This window comes from Gekko japonicus, unplaced genomic scaffold (genome assembly GCF_001447785.1).
Source record: "Gekko japonicus isolate JY-2015 unplaced genomic scaffold, Gekko_japonicus_V1.1 scaffold157, whole genome shotgun sequence".
Classification (NCBI taxonomy): domain Eukaryota; kingdom Metazoa; phylum Chordata; class Lepidosauria; order Squamata; family Gekkonidae; genus Gekko; species Gekko japonicus.
In genome coordinates, this window is record NW_015168051.1 from 1561437 (window position 1) to 1586781 (window position 25345).

General features: G+C 42.4%; 2 protein-coding genes across 4 annotated transcripts in view; one reads left to right on the plus strand and one right to left on the minus strand.

The window, feature by feature from the left end:
- CEP76 (centrosomal protein 76kDa) overlaps positions 1-23088 on the minus strand; it is a 29415-nt gene extending 6327 nt beyond the window's left edge. The window contains exons 1-10 of one of the 2 annotated variants that reach the window (XM_015414371.1): positions 23026-23088; positions 20971-21126; positions 20311-20392; positions 19329-19553; positions 17078-17263; positions 15961-16058; positions 12482-12610; positions 8333-8524; positions 2849-3015; positions 1684-2017 (exon numbers count right to left, since the gene is read on the minus strand). In XM_015414371.1, coding sequence (XP_015269857.1) covers positions 1684-2017; positions 2849-3015; positions 8333-8524; positions 12482-12610; positions 15961-16058; positions 17078-17263; positions 19329-19553; positions 20311-20392; positions 20971-21126; positions 23026-23088 — 1632 coding nt within the window. The remainder of the gene's footprint in view (positions 1-1683; positions 2018-2848; positions 3016-8332; positions 8525-12481; positions 12611-15960; positions 16059-17077; positions 17264-19328; positions 19554-20310; positions 20393-20970; positions 21127-23025) is intronic. The other variant, XM_015414372.1, reaches the window with a different exon arrangement.
- Positions 23089-23438: 350 nt separating this feature from the next.
- PSMG2 (proteasome (prosome, macropain) assembly chaperone 2) overlaps positions 23439-25345 on the plus strand; it is a 16955-nt gene continuing 15048 nt past the window's right edge. The window contains exon 1 of one of the 2 annotated variants that reach the window (XM_015414369.1): positions 23439-23687. In XM_015414369.1, coding sequence (XP_015269855.1) covers positions 23628-23687 — 60 coding nt within the window. In that variant the 5' untranslated portion in view covers positions 23439-23627. The remainder of the gene's footprint in view (positions 23688-25345) is intronic. The other variant, XM_015414368.1, reaches the window with a different exon arrangement.

Below are 25345 nucleotides of genomic sequence, written 5' to 3' on the forward strand. Positions count from 1 at the left end.
ACTCTGAATTGTGCCTTTGAAAAATTTTGAATTGAGATGCTTTGGGGTATTTCCTGATATCAGTTAAATTTAAGATGTGGGAAAAGTTAACAGACTATGGCTGCGGTCACACGGAACATTAGCCACGCTAGAGAGACGGAAGTCAGGCGGATTTTCCGGGCGCGATCTCACCGGCACATCTGGGAAGCGTAGTGCTTCCGCGGCTCAACCGAGGCTTCCCGCCGAAACAGCGCTGCTAAAAACTAGTACCTCGGAGGTACTAGTTTCCGGAAACTGCGGGGCAAGGGCGGGCGTCTGATCGCGTTTCCGGTGGCATCTGGCGCCCGCCCATGCCCCTTGCAAACAAAGTGGTTTTTTTTCCAAGTCTCCGTGGATGCGCACAAGCACCCAACGGAGCATGCGCATTTATGGTGTACACGACAAAACACCCCACCTGTTTGCCGCACCGCGCGCTTCTTTGTTGCGTGCAGGATAGTCCTGTGATCAGCACCTCTCCCTTCCCACGGAACCTAAAGTCCTTATAAGTTGCGGAAGAGACTGGACAAGAAGAAGTGAAGGCTGAAGGACTCTGAATTGTGCCTTTGAAAAATTTTGAATTGAGATGCTTTGGGGTATTTCCTGATATCAGTTAAATTTAAGATGTGGGAAAAGTTAACAGACTATGGCTGCGGTCACACGGAACATTAGCCACGCTAGAGAGACGGTAGTCAGGGCGATTTTCCGGGCGCGCTCTCACCCGATTTAAGATGATTAGAAGATCTCCTCTTTTGGGTTTTTAGTCAGTAGTGGGTATCTTTTCTTTATCCCCTTAAATGTAGTCCCCTTCCTTATTTCTGTTATAGTTTGTAGTTTTAATAAAAATGCAATAAAAAATTCCCCACTGGGGAGCAAAAAAAAATGTGAATGGGTTTTGATAGTTATTTAGTGATACCCCAATATTGACACGTTGAAAAAAGAACAACACAGAAACTTAGAGTTCACCTGAAGTGTCATAACAGTAATTTAGGCTAAAATACAATAATATTAACTAAAATTACAATAAATATTTGCAATGTTTGTTTATGGCTGTATTTTGTGCTTGTAAATTTGAGTCGCCTTGACCATTTTAAATGGAGAACAAAGTGTACCTATGGGCTTAATAAATCAAGGGTAAATAATAATAATGAGATTGGATTTATATCCCGCCCTTCATTACCCAAAGGTGTCTCAGAGCGGCTTACAAACTCCTTTCCCTTCCCAACCCCACAACAGACACCCTGTGAGGTAGGTGGGGCTGAAAGAGCTCTGACAGAAAGTGCTCTTTTTCAGGAACAGCTCTTATCAGAACTATGGCTTGCCCAAGGTCATCCAACCAGGTGCAAGTGGAGGAGTGGGGAATCAAATCCCATTCTCCCAGATTAGAGTCTGCGCACTTAACTACTACACCAAACTGGCTAAGTTGAAAACAAGTTGCCTGGAGAGTTCAATTTGCACTTCACTGAATGTGGATGATGGCCCTGCACTTTCTCTGAGAAGCTCAGGCAACGTACACATATTTTTACATTTCATAGTAGCTAAAGCCAACAACCGATGATACCTTGAATAGCAGCATCAAGGATCTTCACCAAATATTGAAAGACTGAAGTACTGAAACCCCTGAAGAGGCTGACAGCAACCTGCACTTGAAGAAAGAATGAAGCGTACCTTCCTGTGTTCTGCCACCAGTACTCTCAGCTGTAATTCCAGTTCATTACTTGTTGTTGCAGCATCTATCGCAGAAGCGCACAGAGGAGGAAAAGGTGGAAGAACAGTTGTGGCACCCGGAGAACAGACAGATTTGATTGCTTCTCCACTCATTGGTTTCCATTTGGATTCATCATGCAGGTCAAAGACACAGACTTCTACTGCCTCAGAAGGCTGGCAGTTTGCCAAAAACTTTTGATGATTGAAGACGCACCCTATTGTTCGATAGGGATACAGAGGCTTGGGTTGCTCAACAGCTGGTGGGTCATCAGGCTTAATAGGACTGTGGATGTACCTACAGATTAACAAATAAACTACTATTAGTGCTTAACATTTTAGTTTAACATAAGACCTCATCCCTCTGGAAAGACTTTGATACATATTTTCATTCTACAAAGATACAGGTCTGGTACACACATAACAGGAGCTGCGGTGGCTCAAGTGGCTAAGACGCTGAACTGCAGGCTGTGGAAAGTCGGTAGTTCAGCAGTTCGAGACCTGAGTGTGCCACATGACGGAGTGAGCTCCCGTCTCTGGTTCCAGCTCCTGCCACCTAGCAGTTCAAAAGCAAGAAATTGCAAGAAGATAAATAGGTACCACTTCAGCGGGAAGCGTTCTGTGCACCTTAGTGTTTAGTCATGCCGGCCACATGACCGCGGAAACGTCTTCGGACAGCGCTGGCTCTTCGGCTTTGAAACGGAGATGAGCACCGCAACCCTAGAGTCGGATTCGACTGGATTTCGAGCAAGGGAACCTTTACCTTTACACACATAACACTGCTGACTGCTTAATCATGGACAGCTGGGAGCGGGCCACAGGAACACACTCTAGAGCACACTTTTTGGCCGTTTGTACCCTCCCCCCCCCAGCTGAGAGTTTACTGAGCCAGGTTGACAGTATGATTTGAACACATATTCCCTATTGCTTAGAATACTATCACTGCGGGACAGAGGTTATACATGTTGCCTTCTCTCGTGGTCCCTCTGCCCACCAATATCTATATGATGAATAGCATTTTAACAAAAGAAAAAGAGTAAAACACATGACATAAAACTGGCTATTGAAATGTCTCCAGCAAATCTCACAGTCCAGGCTGTAAATTTATCTTCAGATTCTGTTTACTTACCTATGTCCTGTTAAACTCTCCCAGAACGTGACTGTTCCATCAATCCCATAAGTCATTACCCATGCATGAGGAACTCCTTTAGCTTTGGTTCCTACACATACAAAAGCGTCTAGTCCAAATCCCAGTAGAAGACTGCATAGAAGGTTAGCATGATCTTCACAGTCACCCTAATCAGGGGATATAGTAAAGATATAACATGAGTTAATACAGACAAAGGCAGAAATCTTCAACGGAAAAGTTAGCAACCACCTAAGATTTACATACCAAAAGAACAAAACAGAATACCTGGATAATTAATGATACTTGGTAACATTTTCCTTTAAGTGCCTTTTATACTGGACTCAAGGGATGTGCTTTAGCCAAGGGAAGCCTTGTGCCTAAGCAGTATCCCAAACCAGACGAGGACTCCTGGACTACAAGAAGTTTCCTGCTCCTGCATCTCCATGCCAGCATCAGCATGCAGACAAGCAGCCCTGACCTCCATGAACCCAGAACCAGCACAGAGGAAAGCCAAGCTTTGCAAAAAGGACAAGAGGTCCTTGCGCAGACTCCATGAAGAACTCCCTTCTCCAGCACGCAGGCATTTCCCCACCACCACCCTCATGTATTAACTTCACCAAAAGAAGCATGCATTCCTCTCCAGTCGAAAACAAAAGGATGTGCCCGATGACAACATTAGCAAGCCATCAAGGCTTCCAACCGCCCACCAAGATAACATAGCTGTCAAGCATTAATCCCACAACCTGACTGGCTCTCTTCTGTTCTTCCTTTGCCTTTCCCATTTTCCTAAGAGGTGTCACTCCTAGCCAAGCCATTACCTGCAATTGCCCAACCACTAATCCCTTTTCGGCCCCATTCATAGTCTAAGTTTTTGGTCAATATTTCCTGGGGACCATGTGACTACAGGTATCTGCCTCATGTCACATTTTTGGGTATAAAAGGAAGAGTTTTGTGCCATTGTTCGCTTTCTTGCTTTGCCTCTCCTAACCCTACCCTATCTTGCTGGTTCCATTCCTAGTGCTGTTTGGAACCTCCCACGTGTGTTCCTAATCAGTGCTGTTTGGAACCTCTCACGTGTGTTCCTAGTCAACCCACGACCCCTTCCCTTATTTTGTTCTTTTTTTGCTTCAGAATCAACTCATCTCACTGGACAGGTACAATATCACCCCAACGATACCCCCTGCTAATGCAAACTTTTCTATCTGAATTCTTAGCTCTGTATTGCATGTGTGTATGCTTGATCTTATATTTGTATGTGTGAGAATCCCCTAGTAAAGAAATCACTGCTTTAGTAATCTAGCCTCAGTGTCTATTCCTGGGGACTGGGAATTCAAACTCTGGTATACAAAGGTTATGGTCCTATAATTAATCCCTATTGCCATTTAATAATTCATAATTCCCCACATTTATTAATAAAATAAGGCAATTTGGCTAACGCAATTATCTAACAACCAGTGGAATAATCTCCATAAAAGCATAAGGAACGTTTCAGGAAATGTGGCAACAATGGAAAATGTTATTAAACTTATGTACTGGTGTTATTTGACACAGAAAGGTTAAAGAAAATAACACCATGTTGGAGATGTAAAAGATATAGGAGAAGAAGAAGAGATTGGATTTATACCCCGCTCTTCATTCGGTGTCTCAGAGCAGCTTACAAACTCCTTTCCCTTCCCCTCCCCACAACAGACACCCTGTGAGGTAGGTGGGGCTGAGAGAGCTCATTCAAGAACTGTCCTTGAGAGAACAGCTCTGACAGAGCTATGGCTTGCCCAAGGTCATCCAGCAGTTGCAAGTGGAGGAGTGGGGAATCAAACATGGTTCTCCCAGATCAGAGTCCGTGCACTTAACCACTACACCAAACTGGCTCATTCATTCATATCTGGTGGCAGTGTCCAATTATAAAACTTTTCTGGAATAAGATGTTTAAGTTAGTGAGAGAAATAATGCATATAGAAATATGAAAATATTCCATTGTAGCTCTTTTGAACATTATGACCTGAAGAATTTATGTTAACAAGATGTGGTTAATAAGAAATCTATTCACCGCAGCCAGAATGTCAATAACAGCAGCATGGAGACAAGAGAAAGCAACAGATAATGAAAAAAGGCTAAGGAAAATATGGTACACTATGTTAGTGGGGAATATAGCTGCATACAGGAAGTACTGGGATGGAGACAGATATGCACAGGATAAGTTTGTGCAAGTCTGGTCTCCCTTCCTTACTTTCTGGAATAGAAACAAACCTAATGAATTAGTCAAAAATTAGTCAAAGAAGATATTGAAACTTGTTTATATTGTCAAATCGTATCTCACAGATATTGTATTATGTAGTAGTCTCATGTATTGCATATTATTACATTAAAATAAGCAAGATTTTGGAAAAGAAAATTTGCATTTAGAGTTTAACTGGACTGTATAAAGATCTCTAAATTGGTGACCAAACACAAACTCCATCAACAGCATAATCCAGTATTTGCTGGCACAATATATGTAAAAACACATAAATGAAGCTTCCTGTGAAGCTTATGGCACCCTGGACCTTAGAGGCACAGTGCAACCTTGGCCTACTGGTTGCCCTTAGCATCCAATTTTTCTGCCAGTTTATTTATTTAACTTATATCCTGTCTTTCCAAAAGACCCAAAGTGGCTTACATCATTCCTCTCACCTCTGTTCTATCCACACGACAGTTCTGTGAGGTAGGTTAGGCAGGTTAGGTTGAAGGTATGTTACTGGCCCCAAGGTCCCTCAGCAAGCTTCCATGGCAGGGAGGGGCTTCAAAACTGGGTCTCCCGGATCCTAGTCCAACACTTAACCACTACACCATGCTGTCTGTCTGCTGTTTTCTCTGCTAGCCTAAGTGAGGGATTAGGCTTTTTGTTGCCATTTCCATCCTCTTGTCTATTATCCTCAGCTGCTCCGGCTGCACTGGAGTCCCTTCTGTCAGGGGAATGTTCCTTCCCACCATGAATACTGTTGCCATGGCTACCACTAACACTGCAAATACAAAGTTAGAGGCCTCTGTGACCCTTCAACAGTTAGCCAGCTTTTTCTCGGCTGTACCTTCTAACCACTGGGAGCTCTCCCCCAGGTGGCCATGGGGAGGATTTCACAGTTCACCTGCCCCTGAGAAATTTACCTGCCCCCCCCCATACAATAGGGCTGATGGCACTGTGTTACTCAAACTACAGTGCCCAACACAACCAAAGCACTATATAAATGAGAGGTTTTTATGCACGCTTTGTGAAAACTGTGATATATTCTGCATATGTGTAGCATAAAAATAAAAAGAAACTAAGTATTCCTATTTCTTCAGATTACTGCTATCTACTAGTTCTATAATTGACTAAGTAGGATTTTTTTTTTTACATTTACAGAACACTGGCTTTGATCCAAACAATCTCTAGAGGGGGAATCCTCCCCAGCCACTTCCATGAGTTTTCTGGGGGCCGGGAGGATATTCAGAGAGGTGGCTGAATAAAGCCTGCCCCTGCCTCCCGACTGCTGGTATTCCAAGGAGGTCTCCCATCCAAGGACTTGCCAAAGTCAACCCTGCTTAGCTTCCGAGATCTGACAAGATCGGGCTTGTCTGGGCTATCCAGGTCAGGGACACTGGAAACATGCTCTTATTGTCCCTATATTTAAGAAAGGTGAAGAAACAGTAACTACCAGTCAATTAATTTGTTACTAGTGATTAGTAAACTACACGCATCCTATCTGTACTATAAATTCAGGTGAGTAGCCATGTTGGTCAGAAGCAGCAGAACAAGATTTAAGTCAAGTGGCACCTTTGAGACCACCAAAGTTTTATTTGAAGTGTAAGCTTTTGTGCCACTTGACTCAAACTTTTATCTGTACTATAAGTTAGCTGACTGGATATATTCAGAATTGGTGCTGGGTATAGAGTGAGTAGGTTTTAAACAGACAGCCTCAGCTATTGGTCACTGTATTATTCTAAATCATTTGGCAGAAAAATATACCCACTATGCTCAGGGAGCGCTGTGTGTGGCTGTCATGGATCTGAAATCACCATTTGATTGAATTCCTAAGACATTTATGGCAAAAAAGCTTAGGAAAACCATGACTGATTGTAGATTGCTGGGGTTGATACGGATGCTTTATAATAATCCAACAGCCCATCTTAGATGTGGGCCATCATGGCAAATGACAGGAGTTAAGCAGCGGTGTCTGATGACTCCATTACTTTTTTATTTGTTTTAAAATGATTTAGCATCTACCCTTAAATTTTTCATTTGCCAAAACCTGAGGCCCTAAAAATACCCATTTTACTATATGTCGATAATGTGGCTTAATATTACAATCTCTTGTTGGGATAAAAAGATTAGTATGGTCCTTTTCTAACTACTGTTGAGAACACGGTTTGACAATTAACTCTGTAAAGTCAAAGATATTAGTTTTTACAAAAGTGAGAAGAAATCTAAATAGATTTTAAAGAGTAATGAACTGGAGTGGGTTAGGTCTTTTAAATGGGGTGATTTTTGATGTGCATTTAACTTGAAAACATGATGGCATCAGCATCCTGCTCTAGCACAGCAATAAAGGTTCTTTTTCCTACAGGAAAGGTGTACGGAACCTTCCAGCTGCAATTACAGCTTTCAACACTAAGATATTGTCACAACTTCTATTGTGGAGCAACAATTTGGGCCCAGAGGATAAATGAGACTATAGATCAGCCACTAAATCAATTTTTGTATCAGATCTGTGGGATACCAAAATATGTGGCTGGTACTACCCTTATACTGGAACTTGGCCAGCATTCTGTTGAATCTAGGGCTTGGATACTGGCATTACAGCTGAAACTTAAAATAATGTTCTCAGAACTGTAGTTTATTATATGATATGAAATAAAATAATTTCTCCAGTTCATGGAATCAGGCTATAATAGAATAAATATTATAAGATGCCCAGAGAAAGTTTTTGTGCTAGGGTGGCCCCTGACTCGTAAGACTATCATGCAGTTAATTATGAAGATTGATATCAATATTACCACCTGCCAGGCTAGGAATGTTTTGCTCTACTCTCCATACAGGAATCCCACTACTCTTTACAATCCCAAGATACTTGTTTAACCTTACAACAACTCCAAGATACAGGTGAGAAATTATGCTTGCAAGATTAAACATGAGACCATCCGTAACCTCTGAAGGCCATGTACTAGATAAACCATTTTCAGATAGATGATTACAGTTGTGGTTTAGGGGTCACAGAAACTGAAGCATGTTCTATTTGAATGACCGTGATATAAGGAGACTAGAGAGAAATAGATCAAACTACCTACATGACAGCGAAATGAGCTTCCTATATATATTTTAGTTACTAAACTTTTAATATTCTTTTGTTAGCTAAGTTCTTTGTTCAGGCCACGAGAGTTCGGACAGCCTATGACAAGACATCATGTCTAATATTATCATTTGCAGGATTTTTGTGGTCTTAAACTATGACACTCTTTGTAACTATATACCTTGTTTCTACACAAAAAAGCCAGGAGAGTACACCACTGTTCTTGTTTACCACCTCCTCCACCAATGACAGGGGCTCTTTCATACCCAAGTACACTAACAAATCTTGCAGCTTGTCTGGGTGTGTCCAGTAGTCGACCTGCTCGAAGTGGTCGGATATATGAACATACTGGTCTGTTTACTCCATTTTCATCCTGAAGATTAAAAATATACAAATACGAAATTCAGTGAAGTTAACTAGAAGTCAAAGTTTTCCTTTAGCATTAATAAAAACAACCAGTATTGGAAAAAGATTTCTGTAGCATATAGGTACTCTATAATTGTCTTCTCCATTTGTACACCACAGAAAGCAAGAACATTTAGGCATCTACAGCATTTTAGACATTTCTAGGTTTCATGGCCACATAATCATATCCTAGGGTTGCCAGGTTAATTTAACTTACCAGCGGGGGAGCCTTGCCGGGCTCCGGGAGCTGTCACCAGAAGTGACGCGTGACGTCGATCACATTGAGGGCGTGGCCCCGATCGTCGGAGGGAAAACCATAGAGTTTTCCCTCCGATGATCAGGGCCACGCCCCCAACGTGATCGACGTGGTTGCATCACCTCTGGTGACGCAGCCACGCTGCGCTTTGGGGGCGGAGTCCCCCCCGGGGCCCGATTCCACGGCGGCGGAAATTGGGCCTCCAAAGCGGGGGGTTACCCACCACCCGCCCCCACTTGGCAGCCCTATCATATCCTGTAAATCTTTACACTAGATGGCACAACTTACTACTTCAGAGAGCAAAGAAGGAAAAATGATGGTGCACTGGGAAAAAAAGATTGTTTCACTCAAAGATATATAATCTTTTCCCCACTGTACCATTGCTTTTTCTTCTCCGCTTTCTATTGGTGCCCCCGCCTTTTGCTCTTTTCCAGAAAGTAGATATACAGTACAATCCTAAACATAGTTACTCCAGTGTAAGCTCACTGAAATCAATGGGCTTAGACATAAGTGACTTTTCTTAGGTTTGCAAAGATAATGTATTATATATCCTGCTTTGTTCTGTTTCTCTGTTAATAAAACTTTAAGGGCTAGAAATGCTTCATTTTTATTAAATGTTTATATGAGAACAGATAAAAAGAGCTGCTGTCACCTAACTCTAAAAGTTCTGATCAGGCCATGAAATATTTTCACTAAAAGTGTCCCAGACTATGTAAACAGGAAAGGTGCAGTTCTTTGTGCGAAGCGGATTAAATTATATATATGTCTTCATAACGTGTGATCCAAGTTACAGAGTTTTGATTTCTAGTTCAGTTTGTTAGTATTACAGTAAGAACTGGGGAAAGACTTAAGAACATACTATGAAGATACAGATAGACTGTGAATCAGGAAAATATGCTGAGCATACCATACCTATCAAACACCATACCTACTCTGGTGATCTTTATTTCTAATTTAAATGTTTCCTTTTAAGTTTTATTTTTCATTACCAAAATTACAAAACATTACAGAAACCTATCCTAGAATCGCATAAATTTAAATGTTTTTCTAAATTATTAGAATGTCTTAAAGCAATGTCAAAAGCTTACATATCACTTTTATTTCACTGGCCTTTACTTGATACTCTCTAAACACAATGCACTGAAGTTATTGTTTAGAAGCTCAGCTAAGTCCCGCATATATTTAAGAATTGTTAACATTGTCTTGATTAATATATTCTTTTGTAAGTTATTTACGGAGTGTTTGTTTTGATACAATTTCAGGGGAAAGGCTCACATCAAGTTGTGGCATGGAGGCGCTTTCCAAAGCATATAATTTGGAATACCCCCTGCTCTCCTCCTGAACTTGGAGCTGCTAGAAAGGGGTCTTTGCTGCTGCAGCTTCCTGCACAACTGCACTTGTACCCATGTGTCCTTACAGCTAATATCCTTACAACTTATCCCTTCTCATCTCCTCCCCCATCCCCCGATCGGCTGCTATGAGCATGCCAACCTCCCACTTCCTAATACTACTCAGTTAACAGAGTCACAGCTGTTTACTCCAAGGCCCATACACAACTCTGATTGGTAGGCTTATCAGGTGCCATCAATGGGTGGCAAACTCGTGGTAATTGTTGCCAGTGGCCGCTGATGCTCATCTGGTCGGTGGGTGGAAGCAGGCCAGCAAAACAAGCAGAGGACTCTTCAGCACTACACATTGACATCACTTCTGGGTGACCCAGAAGCCCCAGAAGTGATGGCATTGCATGGTGACAAAGGTTGCATGGTGACCCCCCCCATACACACTAAGTACCAGTATCTAGCCATCCTCTGACGGTCGTCAGGCCATGGCAGGCATCCCTATTGACTGGTCTGGGCTGAAAAGGGCATGGAGGTATTAACAGAGGGTGGCAGCACTGAAAAGGGGGAGAAAGGTGAAGCAGGAGCACACCGCTCAGTGCAGGTAGCAAATCCCCCTCCCCACCCAGGTTTTTAAAAATGGGCCCAGAAGGGACTGAGGAAAGCTAGCATAACACGTATTCCAGGCCAGCTAACATAACACCTATTCCAGGTAAATTAGTAGGAACTGTCATTAAAGATGGGAATATTAGGCATGCATAGAAAAAAAAACCTGCTGAGAGAAAAATAAAAAAATGGCTTTTGCAAAGGAGTCTTGTCTTGCCAACCTTTTGGCATTCTCAAAGAAGGTTAACCAGCCTGTGGATAAGGGTGATCTGGTAGATTTATATATTGGGACTTCCAAAAGGCTTTTGACAGGGTTCCTCACCAAAGGTACCTAAGTAAGCTTAATGGTCATGGGATAAGGGCAGATCCTCTTAGGGATTAAAATTGGCTAAATGACAGGAAGCAGATAGTAGGAATGATAGTAGAAAGGATAGTAGGAAAGTTCTCACAGCGGGGGAAAGTGAGTTGTGGGGTCTCACAAGGATAGGTACTAGAACTGGTGCTGTTTAATTCGTTCATGAATGATTTGAAATCAGGAGTGAGCAATGTAGCAGCCAAGTTTGTGAATGATACCAAATTATTCAAGATGCTGAAAACCAAGGCAGGTTGTGAAGGGCTACTGGAAGATCTCTATAAATTGAGTGAGCAGGCAGTAGCAACAAAAACCCTAACATATACTGATGAGGTCTGAACTCACTGAGACTGAAAGATGTTGGGATTGTAGTGGGTAGCTTGATGAAAACTCATTGTGCAGCAGCACTGGTGAAAAAGACCAACTTAAGGGTGTAGACTTTCCAATTTCCTGGGGGGGGGGGGGGCGGGGCGTGGGCAAGGGCTTTGCTAGGAGCAAGGGTGGCTCCCGGGGGAGGCTGAACACCTTCCTGAAAATTTCGGCGGGGGCTTATGCCCCGCCGCCCCCACGAAGATTACGCCTATCAGGCGCTGAGAATAAAACAGCCAACCCTGTAATGCCCTGACACAGAGCTATGGTACAGCCTGACAATTGCACTGTGTGCAATTCTGGTTGCTGGATCTCAAAAAGGATATAGCAGAACTGGAATATTGCAGAACTGGAAAAAGTACAAAAGAAGGCAACCAAGATGATTAAGGGGTTGGAGCACCTTACTTATTAGAAAAGGCTGAAAAATCTGGTACTTCAATTAAGGAAAAAGGATGACTAAGGGGTGTGTGATAGAGTTTTATAAAATTATGCAGAGGGCAGAAAGTAAATAGAGGGAGCTCCCCATAATACTAGATAGACAAAAGGAAATACTTCTTGACTCAACGAGTAATGAAATTGTAGAATTTACTGCCAGTAACCATAGTCATGGCCACAAGTACAGATGGTTTTAAAAGGAGATTGGATGGGTACATGGAAGAGAGGTCCATCAATGGATACTAGACATGCTGAATATGGGGAAACTCCATATACAGAGGCAGCAAACCTCTGAATACCAGTGATTAAAGGCAGCATCGGGAAAGCATTGGCCTCTATGCTATTTGTTGGCCTTAGAAGGCAACTGGTTGGTCATGGTGTGAAATAGGATACTGGACTAGATGGACCAGTGATCCAGCAGGACTCTAATTTTCTTTCAGTGAGGGGAGTTTGCTCATCATGTTTGCTGCTGAGGGAAGGACAAATGAATTTGTAAACGTCTAGAAAATTTTTTTTGGTCAACACAATATATTTAGTAAGAATTTTTTAAAAATGTCAAAATTAACAAACCTGGGCAAAAATTTTCACCAGTCTTGCATTATGAGAAGGCCTTATCTGCAGGTATTCTCTCCACCACTGCTTAGCATATACAAGAAACAAACGTTCTTTTTCTGCTGCTTTCTGCCGTTCTAAAGCAAACTGCAATTCAAAAGAACATGCACTGTGCTTTATTATTCCAAGTTTTAGCTTGATCCCTTGAGAAGAGTTAAATAATAAATGCTATCCCAATGCCACAACTAAAGGATTTTCCTTTCAGTGATAAGGTACAGCATGTTTTAAGCTCAAGTGCTGCACATTCTGCTGCACTTTTAACTCAGCTGTTATGTAGGTGCTAATTTGCCCAAATAACTGAAGAGCAAAATTTTTATTCAGACACAGTTGTGCCTTCATAACAATTCAAGCTGCCATTCTAGAAGATACAACAATTACAGCTCAATCTACAGCATTCGTGCGCCACAACTAAATGTAAAGTATAGACGAACAGACGCTACTATACCAGCACAGCTGATGTCAATACACCACTGCCGACACTTCATTATAAGTAGTGCTGTCCTAAGCAGAGTTATATGTTTGTAAAAGCATTGACTTGTATATGTTTGTAAAAGCATTGACTTCAGTGGTCTTAGAAGGATATAACTCTTCTTAGAATTGACTTGCATATATCACAGATTGCGATTCAGGAATCTACTAGAACTGTTTCCCTCCTTTAGTATCATTGAGATCGAGGGTACCAGGGTTGGAAGTATCAGGATGCTAGAAATAGTCCCTTTAAAGGGACCCCCTTTCTTATACAATGAAGCAACATCATCTCATACCAAGGATACCCCCTTGGGTGTTGGGGGAGGTGGGCTTTTGGACAGCGAGAGATTCAACCATTAGAAACAGGGTGTGTAATGAGTGTTTTAACCATACGGTGACATCTCCCTGGTGTGAAAGATGACGACATTGTGTGCTGTCTGGATAAGCTAACAGCTAGTGTGGGGAAAAAGTCAGTTGTTATGGTACATGTGGTTCTGGAAGAAAAAAAGTAGGTTAAAGGCCAGGACCTTCAAGGTAGTCTTCCCAGAACTGCTGTGTATTCCATGTGCAGGGCCATCAGACAGGCACAGATTAGGGGTCTCAATATGCAGATGAAAAAGTGATGCTGGAAGGAAGGGTTTAGTTTTGTTGGCCACTGAGGGACTTCCTAGGACAAAATGAAACTGTACAAAAGATATGAGCTTCATTTGCACCAAAAAGGAGCCTTTAAGAAGGTGACAGAGCAGCTTTTAAACTGACTCCTGGGGGAAAGCTGACAGGAGCCTCTAGTTTGGGATGACTCATTGCAAAAGGATAATGAGGTGAACTCTCAGGGAAATACTGGTGGGAACTCTCAGGGAAATATTGGTGGTAGCAGGCTGGAACTTGAGAATTATAACGGGGCAGTAAAGCAAGAGGTAGCCTATGGTCCAAGTGATTTGGGTGTCCTTACAGGGGAAAATAAGGTACCTATAAGCTAATGCTAGAAGCCTCCAACCCAAGATAAGGGAACTAGAACAAGATAAGGGAACAATTTTGACATTTCAGAAACTTGGCGGAATAGGGGAAAAAATCAACAGTACACAGCTAATGCTGGATATAGAGAGTGGGTGCAGGATTGCTCTGTGTATATAAGGGTGCATATAGTTAAATTAGCTAGAGAACATCAGATGGATAAACTCCCCCATAGAATTGCTATGGGTGGAGATGCAGGGCCCTGACGGTTTCTTTAATAAAGTGGTATGTGTGTTATTGTCCCCTGATCAAAACCACAATGTTGACATGGAAATGGAAATAAGGGAGGTGACTGAAGTGGAACATATTGTAAAGCTGGATAACTTTGACTACCCTCATATGAACCGGGCAAATGTGTGCCATGCCACAGAAACAAGGTTCCCAGATATGATAAATGGTGCATTGGGATCACCTGGTGAAGAAACAAGGTTCCCAGATATGATAAATGACGGTGCATTGGGATCACCTGGTTACGGAGCTGACCAGAGGTGCAGCAACTCTGGACTTGGCACAAGATGTAGATGTGGTTGCACTAAATGGGAACAGTATCCACAGTGCCATTAAGTTCAGCATTTACATCAACGGAAAAGTGCCACTAAATCCATCATTCCATGTCAATGGAAAGTTGCCTCCAGAGTCACATACGACTTCCAAAGAGAATCAGACTAGCATCCGGGGAGACTCAGCTTTGAATCTCAACTCTGCCATGGAAGCCTGCACGGTGACCTCAGGCCAGTCACATACTCTTAGCCTGACTTACCTCACAGAGGTGTAATGAGAATAAAACCAAAACTGAGAAGAGAAGAATAATGTAAGCCACTTTAGATTCCCATTGGGGAGAAATATGGGGCATAAGTAAAGTGAAGACATTTACAAACTTGAAGGGACTAGCCAGAAGGAAGTTGACAGGGAGAATTAAGAGAGTCAAATTCCTTCAGGATGCCTGGAAACTCGGCAGTCAGAGAGCTGGAAGGGACCAGAAGGTCATCAAGCACAAGAGTGCCCCAGTGCAGGTTCCCTTACATGTTAGGCTCTAATGTGACCTAATGCTGGTCACAGTGTGTTGCAAGGAGACTGGAACCAAATGCAGAAGGAGTACCAGGTGATCCAAGTGACAGAAAATGAACCTGTAGGAGGAGTACCAGGTGATCCAAGTGACAGAAAAATCCAAAGCCACTGGCTTGATTCTGTAAAAAAAAATCCCTGTCCAAAAGTACAAACAGTCATTGCCTCTTAATGGTGTAGGGGCGTTCAGAAAGGCACTGTACTAGACATCTTGTTGATACCTGCAAATTGCTCCAAAAGGGCTTGTAATACTGTCACATGGCAGCCAGCACAACCATTGGATACATATAGAAAAGGAGACAAACAGCACCCCCTAGTGCTAGTCTCAGCTGCTGGATCAACAACTAGCATGGCAACAAAAGGCATTAGTGTCCCACAAAGCTACACCCCTTACTCCAGATACACCACTCCAGAATGAAGCATAAGGACTCAGGGGGTCTTATTTCTACACAAGTGAGTCACATGAATCAGAGGCTAAAGCAGTAGCACTGAGAAGACAGAACTAGATTCACAGGAGGACAACACAGCTCATGCAGTGGGCATGCTTTTATGCAGGGGAAAAGGTGAGGATATAATGGTGGAGATCCCATTACTAAATCAAAATAGCATAAAGTTCAAGTGGCATTTCAGTAGCAAAATAACAAAGCAAAAACCCATCCCAAGAATGCATGGAATTGTCTATTAGTTCTCCAAACCAAATAAGCCATGCATAAGCTACAACAACATCTTCCTACACTTGGTCTTTTTTTTTTTAGATTAACAAAGAGAAAGAAAAGTGTTTCAGTAGAACATTCATGATAAAGTACAGCACACAAATTCCAAGTTACTACCAAATTTGGAATACTGATCTGAATTGCATTAGCACTAATGTTATCTAAATTTAGACTTACTTGAGTATTAACTATTTCCTGAGAAAGAGTCTTATTTAGTTTTGGGTACATTTCAAGTTTGATGTCAAGTACTCCAACAGAAACCTTTGATTCTGTACCTTTGGATCAAAATATATGGCTTGATCAGAAAACAAAGATTTGAATAGGTCAGACAGCACATACAAGAGGATATGTATATATATCCTTTATATTTAATGAAGTTTTGGAAAGAGAACTTTCCAAGAGTTCTCTTTTGCAGACCTTGAGCCAACAGCAGGAAATCTTCCCTCCCTCCTACAGAACTTACACTACAATGTTTAAGATGCTCATAAAATACTAGAGTAAAATTCATTTGTTTGCTATCTTGTAATTGCTGCCTTCATCTAATTTTGGTAACTCAACAGAACAAGTTCATGTAAACACATAAGAGCCACTTTAAAGCTGAACAATGTTTCTACAAAGTAATTACTAAAAACAATTAATATTTATTTATTTGATTTGTACCCCACCTTCCCCACCAAAGCAGGGGAGAGATGACTGAACGATGACTATTCATGCAATTGATTTTGTTTATTTCAGACTGGAGTTCTGATGACCAGTGAACATTATGCTAAATCTGAAGACAACACATGGTTGCTGAACTGATGCTAAGGTAGTCTCCATGATTTACAACAGCAACACAAGCTGATACTTTGCTTAGGTTCATTACTGTTAATTCAAAATTCAAATTCCTTGTCAAGGAGTCAAATGACATGCTTGATAACATCCGCAAAGAATTTCCTTCAGTTGTGATGGTGTCATATAACATAGACTGTGCTTTTAGACATTCTCAGACATTTAATGTCAGAAAAGGCAGCATCCTTCAACAGAGACAAGTGATCAGCAGCCTAGAGGAACAATTTTGATGCCCCAAAGATTGTTATGCGTGTCAGTTAAGTTGATATTTTGTGGTCAACTACCTATAAGTCTATCTCTGAACAGAATGCAGATTAAAAAACCTCAACAATCATGCACAGAGAACAGGATTTTTCTACAAATGGAAAAAAGCCCCTAAGTTTGCAGAACAATATGTAAAGTTTAATTTTTTTAACCATGTCCACTAACTGATATTTTTAATCATTACTGTAATTTAACTTACCTACACCAAAAAGCTCAACAGCAACTGTTGTTACCCTGTTTTCTGCACTAAGAACAGACCGCCATTCCAAGAAATAGGATGCTACTAATGTGGTCTCACCAGACGTATCTGTCTTGATCAAAACAATATGCACTGGATCACATATTGACAGCATAGTAGTTGCATCCGCCATTTTACTTCCCTCACCTGTTAATGGTACATCAACACAAATTTAACAAGAAATTTACTAATATAGTTTCGCCAATATTACCCATTGCACATTTGTAGAAATTGGACCTTGACAAAATTGGACCTAGAATAAACAGCCTTTCAAAGGTTGTCATTAGATCAGAATATATTAGGTTGGGCTGTGCCAGGGAAGGCTGCTTGCACCAAGAGAAAGTACATATATTAGTACAGTGGTTCCCAATGTGGTGCACACTGATACCTGTCCTGGTGCCCACCAAGTGTTTTTTAGAAAGTGGGTGGGGGCAGATGGGGCATTTGCCCAGCAGGGCTTCTGGCTGGCTACTGAAGATCTGATTGCCTGTGCAGTTTTTTTTTTTAAAGTACCCGAGGGTACACTTTTATTATATTTTTCATTTATATACTACAGACATGCATACATACAAACAACACACAACTACCCCCAACAACATATAACATATAGCAAGAGACTTTTATCACTCCTTCTACTTATTATATTTCTAAATTCATTATCTATTTTACTAAGCTTCTTTTCTGCGTTCTCAAATTACTACATTTATCCATCAATTGCGTTTACATTATACCAATCATAGAATCTCTTCCAAGTTTTTTGAAAGGTCCATTCTGTGCTGGCTCTCATCTCAAGTGTCAGTTTGTCATTTTCTGCCATTTCAAATAACTTGTTCACATACTCTTGTTTCGTTGGTGTTTCCATTATTTTCCAATATTTGGCATATACTATCCTTGCAGCTCTCGACATATGAACTATCAAATACCTATCTGCTTTATCAAAGTATTTCGGAAATATATTCAATAACAGTATCTCTGGAGTAAACAGGATATTAGCTCTAATTATTTTTCCATTATCTCATGAATCCATCTCCAATACCTGTGCAGATTTTAAAAATCACTGTTTCGGCAGCAACTGCTACCCCAGCACAGGGATCTTCACTGGGTGACTGAAGGTTAAGATGTATGTATGTATGTAAAAAATGTAAAAAGTGTTACAGAAGAACTTTTGCCTGAAATGTTAAAGATTTACTATGACAATTATACATATTCTGATTACTTCATATTTTTGTGGTTGGCTATGCCTGCTGTGGCAGCCATTTTGTGGTTGCACCCATCACCCTGTGTCAGAATGTCCACAGGCTCAAAAAGGTTGGGGACCGCTCTATTGGTGGGTTGTCAATTCTTAGAAGATGGTAAAAAGCCAAGAATTCTGCACAGCCCACCATAAAGCTTGCAGCCACTCATCAGCACAAAACCTCTTGCATTCTACCCTGTTCCCCCACACCCATCGGGACCCAAAGGGGCTTATATAATTACATAATGCAAATAAAGAATGGCATGATTTGCTGTGTGACTCTTTACTAGAAGTAGAAGTAGTCCTGATGGGGAAAACTAAGTGAAAGCATGTAAATTCCCAGAATGATCATTGTAGAGGGGAGAAGACAAGCAACTTAAGGTGTTCATGCAAATATGTGAACTCAAAACTCAAGAATCAGATTTGCAGACCACCTCATAGCAGACAAAACTGACAGATCACTAAAGTGGATCCTGCTGCACTTCAATATCTCTGCATGAAATTCTGCACATGAAACATTTTGCAGCTACTGTACCATGGTCAGCTGGAGAGGCCCTGTTCTGTGTTCCCACACCATCAGACATCTTATCTGTTGTCACTTGTGGCAGGGCCACATTGCTGGTAGCTCCCAGACTTTGTAACTCCCTCCCCCAGGAAGCATATTTGGTTCTCTCCCTCTTAATCCTCAGAAAGGAAGTGAAAACTATCCTTCCTTTGGGTTGAATTAGAGGTGATAGTGGTGGGAATGTTCTGTCAATGCTTAATTTTGTGTTTCTCCCAAATTAGGGTTTTCTTGTTTATTCTTTGGTTCTACCTGCTTATTTTGATGACTTACTTCATCATTTATTTCACCGACGGTCGAGACTGCAAGCACAATTTTGTTAAGAAGCCTTTGGCAAAGCTTCGCTGAAAAGCAGGACATAATTTTTAAATAAATAAAATGAGTGCATTGTAATCAGCCAAAATGTATGTGCTTACCTAGACTATCTTTGTATATTTCGAGTAGAAAGCCATCACTGAAATCTGGTTCACAGGCACATGGGGCAGGTTTAGAGCGGAAGCGCTGATTTCGAAAATGTAAGCAGAGAGTAAAAGTGGAACAAATTTGACCAGGTAAAGGCTCAGGTTCCTGCAAATGTTCCAGAAAAGCTTTCCCACCCAAAACCTGAAGGTACAGATATCTTCGTGTTGGATCAATATTAGCTGTGAAGTATAATAATGAATATGAAAAAATTACAATCAGATCTCAAGTAATGTAGCTAAAAATCAGTAACATCTTTGAAATATATGGATTAGATCTAGCAGAAGAGCTGAAGGATCTTACCCTGTCTTTCCCTCCCCCAGGCAGCCTGACACTTATCTTGAAACTCTTCTCTGAGCATCAGGAGAGCAAAATATACCACCAGACAAGTTGCTGCAGCAATAAAGGGAAACAGGGCTAAATGGTCTTCGTCTTCTTCACAGATGAGGCAATCCATGTAGTGAAGAGAGGGAGAGAGGGGAAGTTTTATCCTGTCTCCCCTCTCATCCATGCAGCACCTGTCCTGTGACAAATGTTGCTTATGAGGCTCCCCTGACTGTCACAGGTGAATTATGGGATCAATGCAGGCTGCCTCTATGAAGTCTTCCACTAGATCCAATCGATGGTGGGAAAAATTCCAGTACAAATTCAAAGCATGAGTTAAAAATATTTAACATTTTATTCCAAAGTGTTAGCAACACAATTCCTGTAAAATTCTCACAATATGCATTGTAGACAAACAATTGTATTTGCCTGTGATTACATGGGCAATTTTTTTTTTGCAGGATCCTCGCTTCACTGAAAACTAACTTTACACAGAATGCAGACCACATACGTATCAAAAGAAACATTAGAGCTGCTTTACAGTACTTGAATTTTAAATATCTAAACACTTTAAATCACTTCAACATATGCTGAAGATAACATATGAACACATACTCTTTTTCAGCACAGGTGGCTGTCGATCCACAAAATGTGTAGAAGGTTTTGGAGTTGAAGTAACTTCTCTGTCATTCATATCCTAGGATTATATTATAATTTAGGACACCTTGAAGTGAAATACTAAAAATACTTTTACACATTTTTTGGTAACTAGACTTGTCTGCCAAAATATCTCCCCAAGGGCTACTTTCCACAATGCAGGCCCAATATCACTAGAAGGCTCTAGATACACTATAGGATTGTATACACAAAATAGCCCTAAGACTTCTACAGCTCAAAAGCTCTTTAATGGTGAAATCCTAAAAAACACCTTCCTGGGCGTAAACCCCACTGAATAGACCTGAGGATTCTGCCCAGACCTGACTAGGATTGCTGCCTAAGCACCCGTTACCCTACCACTGGTTTAATAAGAGTATCTAAAACATATTCATTTCTGTAAAGAACTGTAATAGCACAATTTACATGTAAATCTGTATCACAACAAAACCAAGTACAAGTGACTGTATCCCATTTACATTATGCCAAAAATACTGTTTATCATATCAGAAGAGTTGCAATACAACCCTATGCAGAATTACTACTGTCTTCTCCCACAGAAAATCAACTATAGTGACTACACTGGATCAAATGGTTAATTTATTTTCAACACATACTCACAGTCATGAAATTTAGTTCTTTCACAACATCATCAATTATTCCTCGCCGTATTAGGGCTTTCATCAGATCTTCTTCAGACAACTGTTGATGCTGAGGTGCTAGTTCTTCACGTATTGTTTCACCAAGAACTTCTCGGATCCTGCTGTGGACATCCATCTACACAGAAATGCTTCTGTTAACATGTTAGGTTCATGTCCTGAAGGACATTCTGATATATACAATACAATCACATGCATATTTACTTAGAAATAAGTCCCATTGTATTCAATGGCCCTTATGCCTAAAGGTAAAGGTTCCCTTGCTTGAAAACCAGTCGAGTCCGACTCTAGGGTTGCGGTGCTCATCTCCGTTTCAAAGCCAAAGAGCAAGCTCTTTCCGAAGACGTTTCCGTGGTCATGTGGCCAGCATGACTAAACACCAAGGTGCACAGAACACTGTTACCTTCCCACCTAAGTGGTACCTATTTATCTACTTGCAATTTCTGCTTTTGAACTGCTAGGTTGGCAGGAGCTGGAACTAGAGATGGGAGCTCACTCCATCATGCGGCAACTCGGGTCTCGAACTGCTGAACTACTGACCTTCCACAGCCTGCAGTTCAGTCTTAACCACTTGAGCCATCGCAGCTCCTTATGCCTACATAACTATGTTTTAGATTGTACGTGTAGTTTTACATTGGTGGCATCAAGGGAGAAAAGCCCAATATTTGAAGATCTTATAGTAACTACATGGATGATTTCTCAGCTTCATGTATTTTAGATGAAAACTGTGATTCTATCAATAATAAATTAAAAGCATATTATTTTAGAAGCACATTAATATTAAAAGCATAAAACACAGACATTGTTCCCATAGTAAAAATTTTCAGAGGATATGGTTCTCTCACAGGGAATGTACCATTTTGTTTCCAGAACACAGTTCTCACTTTCTGTTAGCTACAAATACTTACGTATCAGAACAGTCATTTGGGACTTTTACGGACTCAATAAAATTAAATATTGAAATACTGCATTATTGTGCCCCCAATTCCCAACTAGAAAATCAAGCTACTCTGCCTTTCTAGAATACAAACAAGTCCACTCATTTCTAAATTCAGCCTCTAGTAACCTGTTTGGCACTAAGTAACGTATTATTTGCTTCGTTTATACCCTTCCTCTGCAAAGGGGATGGAAACCTGCAGTGCACATGTTGTTTGTTCCCCCTGCAGAATGTTCATAGGGATCCGACCAGGGCTGCCACTATTACTTTGGTAGCTAGCCACCACTACCACAAGCAGCCCTCAGAATTGGGTTGCCCAACTCCATGAACTAGATCATGCATACAAATATAGCAGAAAACATCCGTAATCTATATGTAAGAGGCTCACTTATTACTAATATGAGATGAGTAACAAACAGAACTTTCCTAGATTTCATGCTGATGGACTACAACATCACTGCTTCAGAACACATCATATTAAAGTTCAGGATGTAAAAGGCTGCATATTTACCCTCTATAAGGTAAAATTGCTAAATATTATTTACTTTCCAAATATCTGCTTTCTGCAAGTTCACTTGCTTTATTTAATTATGTGAAAACAAAACAGAAACCAAACAAGAACTTGTTTGGGTCATTTTGCCAATACTACAGTCATATGTTCTTGGGGAAATGTATCCAGAACTATAAACACAGGGCTTAAAAACTTACCATCAAGACCTTAGGCTGCAATCCTGAAAGCTGTCAAGTTGCAACTTACACGGAAGTAGTGAGCCAGAATTAGCAAAGGAGCTTTCTTAACGATTAAAACGATAAGAAGAAAGCATTACAATAGTTTTTAACTGCAGCGCCAATAACTCTCTGCAGAACGTATGCCTCGTTATTCGTAGTTTACTCAGATCATAGACGACCTCGAGAGTCATTAACACCAGAGAAGGGAGGCAGCAACTACCTACCATAACTCGACTCAACTCAGCCAATCACAGTCCCCCCCCCCCCCAAAAAAAAAAAACACGCTTATGTTCAACCTTAAGCGCCAAGTCTATCATTTTTCACTTACGGAAAGCAGCGCTTTGTCCTTACCTTGGTCAGCTGCTGATGAATGATCTGCTTCAGTTCAGAGGCTTTCCCTGGAGGCAGCGACATCACGCGGGAACTTGGACTAGCCTTACTGAGGTGCAGGACCCAAATTACAGAGAGGATCCCCGAAAAAGAACAGGAGATTCGACATAAGGATTCCGCTGTTTATCAACCTCCCGCTCAGTCACCCGCCTGAATCTCTTCCTAGCTTTTGCTGAGCTCCCATTGGCTCAATCTTCAACCAACCAGCAGCAGGCCCACAGCCGGCCACTAGGCGTCTAGCTCAACTGCCTCTCCAATTGGTTTAAGCCCCTAAGGCTGATCCACACAGTTGCCTGACGGAGAGACGAAGTCTATGTATGGTAAACAGCGCAGCCAAGTTGCCGTACTCGAGGTTACTCTCCGGGCTCCGTTTAAAAACAATTAGAGCAAACCCATTGCATGAAAAAGGAAGACGGTGACAGGCGCACTGGAAACAACTTTCCCAAGTGCCGTCTTTTGCCGTTGCGAGAAAAAGGACCCCTAGGTGGGGGAAGGGCGCGCCTTTTCTCTTGCTTTGCTAGGCTCGCGTCGGCTGCTTTCTTCGTCTGCCCGTCATTGTCGGGATGTTCATTTCCTGCGATGGCTCCGCGCGCCCTGAGTTCAAAGGCTTCACGCTCCTTATGGTAATGAACGGCCCTACCATTCGCGCGCCATCACTAGAACGCCAGCCATTGCCCCGGCAACAAGCGAACGGCGTGGAACGCCTGGCTTTCCGGCACTCTGCACCGCTCCACACGTGCTTGTCAGTCATTCACTAAGGAGGGGGTGGGGGGTGGGAGAGCGCAGTAGCTTGGACAGACTAGCAGGATGACGGGAGGATGTCAGCTTTTGTGGCAATGGCAATGGTTAATTATCACTTTGAGGCCGGATCTCTTCCCGGTTGTACTTGGAAGTAAGCTGCACTGAACCCGCTTCTAAGAAAGCGCAAGTTGCATTGCTGCTTTAGAGAGATTAATTTGTTGTCGGGAACGAAACAATAAAACTGAGAGCTTGAAAGGCCTAGCCTGTGGGTCTGTGATATGTATTTAGTTGTTCCTGGGGCAGGATAATGCAGATGTGATCTTGACCCTACTTGCTTTGTAGCTGGACAATTATTAAGGGTAGTCGTCCTACTGAAAACGCGTTGCATAGCTGATGGCTATTGAAAAGTACGCAGACGGACGAGTGATTTCAGCTTAGTGTACTTTATTAGATCAAGAACAAGACAACCCAAGCCGGCTCGCAGGCCGGCTTATATCCCCTGTGAATCCACCACCCAAAACACACACACCCCCGCTTCCCAATAGGTCCGAAACTAGTGGCTGAGAGTCCCACAGGGTTGGTGCGGGCTAGGATCCGTATCGTTCATTGTCTGTCGGAGCGAAGCTCAACGCTTGTGCTTGACCGTGGTGCCCAAGCTGACCATGCGGTCTGGTCCTGATACACTACACCCCTCCCCCCTTGGTCTGCAATGCATCCTCAAAGTCCTTTAAATGAGCAGGTGCCTTTCTGGTGCGGGAGGAGCGGCGAGAGGCGGCGAAGCTCCAGAGCGGTGGCTGGTGCTTCTTTTGCTGTCCTTGATGGAGAGCTGTCCGGGGGTGGCGCCGTGGGTTCTTGTGCTGATGTGACTGGGGTAGCTGGGTGCAGTTCCTCAGACCGTCTCTCTGGGAGAAGCACCGGTTTGGCGGGTTCCTGTTGGAGAGGGGCTGTGGCCTCTGGTTTTTCGGCCGGGTCCAAGTCCTCAGGTTCCAGAGGCAAGGTTCGGGGGCGCAACTGATCAATGTGCCTACGCAGTATCTGCCCGTCCTCGCAGGAAACCTCATAAGATCTCGGGCCCTTGACTCTCACCACTCTAGCCGGAATCCAGGCAGGACCCCGGGTGTAGCTCCTTGCATAGACAGGGTCCTCCAGGAAGAACCCCCTGGCGGCCTCGTGGGTCTCTGTGGCTGGAGCTTCTACTGGTGCCCGGCCTGGGTGCAGGCGGTCCAGTTGAGTCATCAGGCAACGGCCGAGAAGTAGCTCCGCCGGACTGCACCCCATAGTGGTGTGGGGCATAGTTTGCTGGCTGAACAGAAAAGCTGCCAGTTTATAGTCCCAATCTGAGGAGTCCAGGCGGCGGAGGGCGTCCTTCGTTGTCCGTGGGATGAAACGGGGCCGACCAGACGTGGCAGATACTGTGGAGGGTACTGGAACGACTTCCAGCCACTTACTGTAGGAGTCTACAAGTATAAAGAAAAGCTGCCCCTGGAAAGGTCCAGCAAAATCCAAGTGTAACCTGGACCAGGGGCGGTGAGAGGCTGAA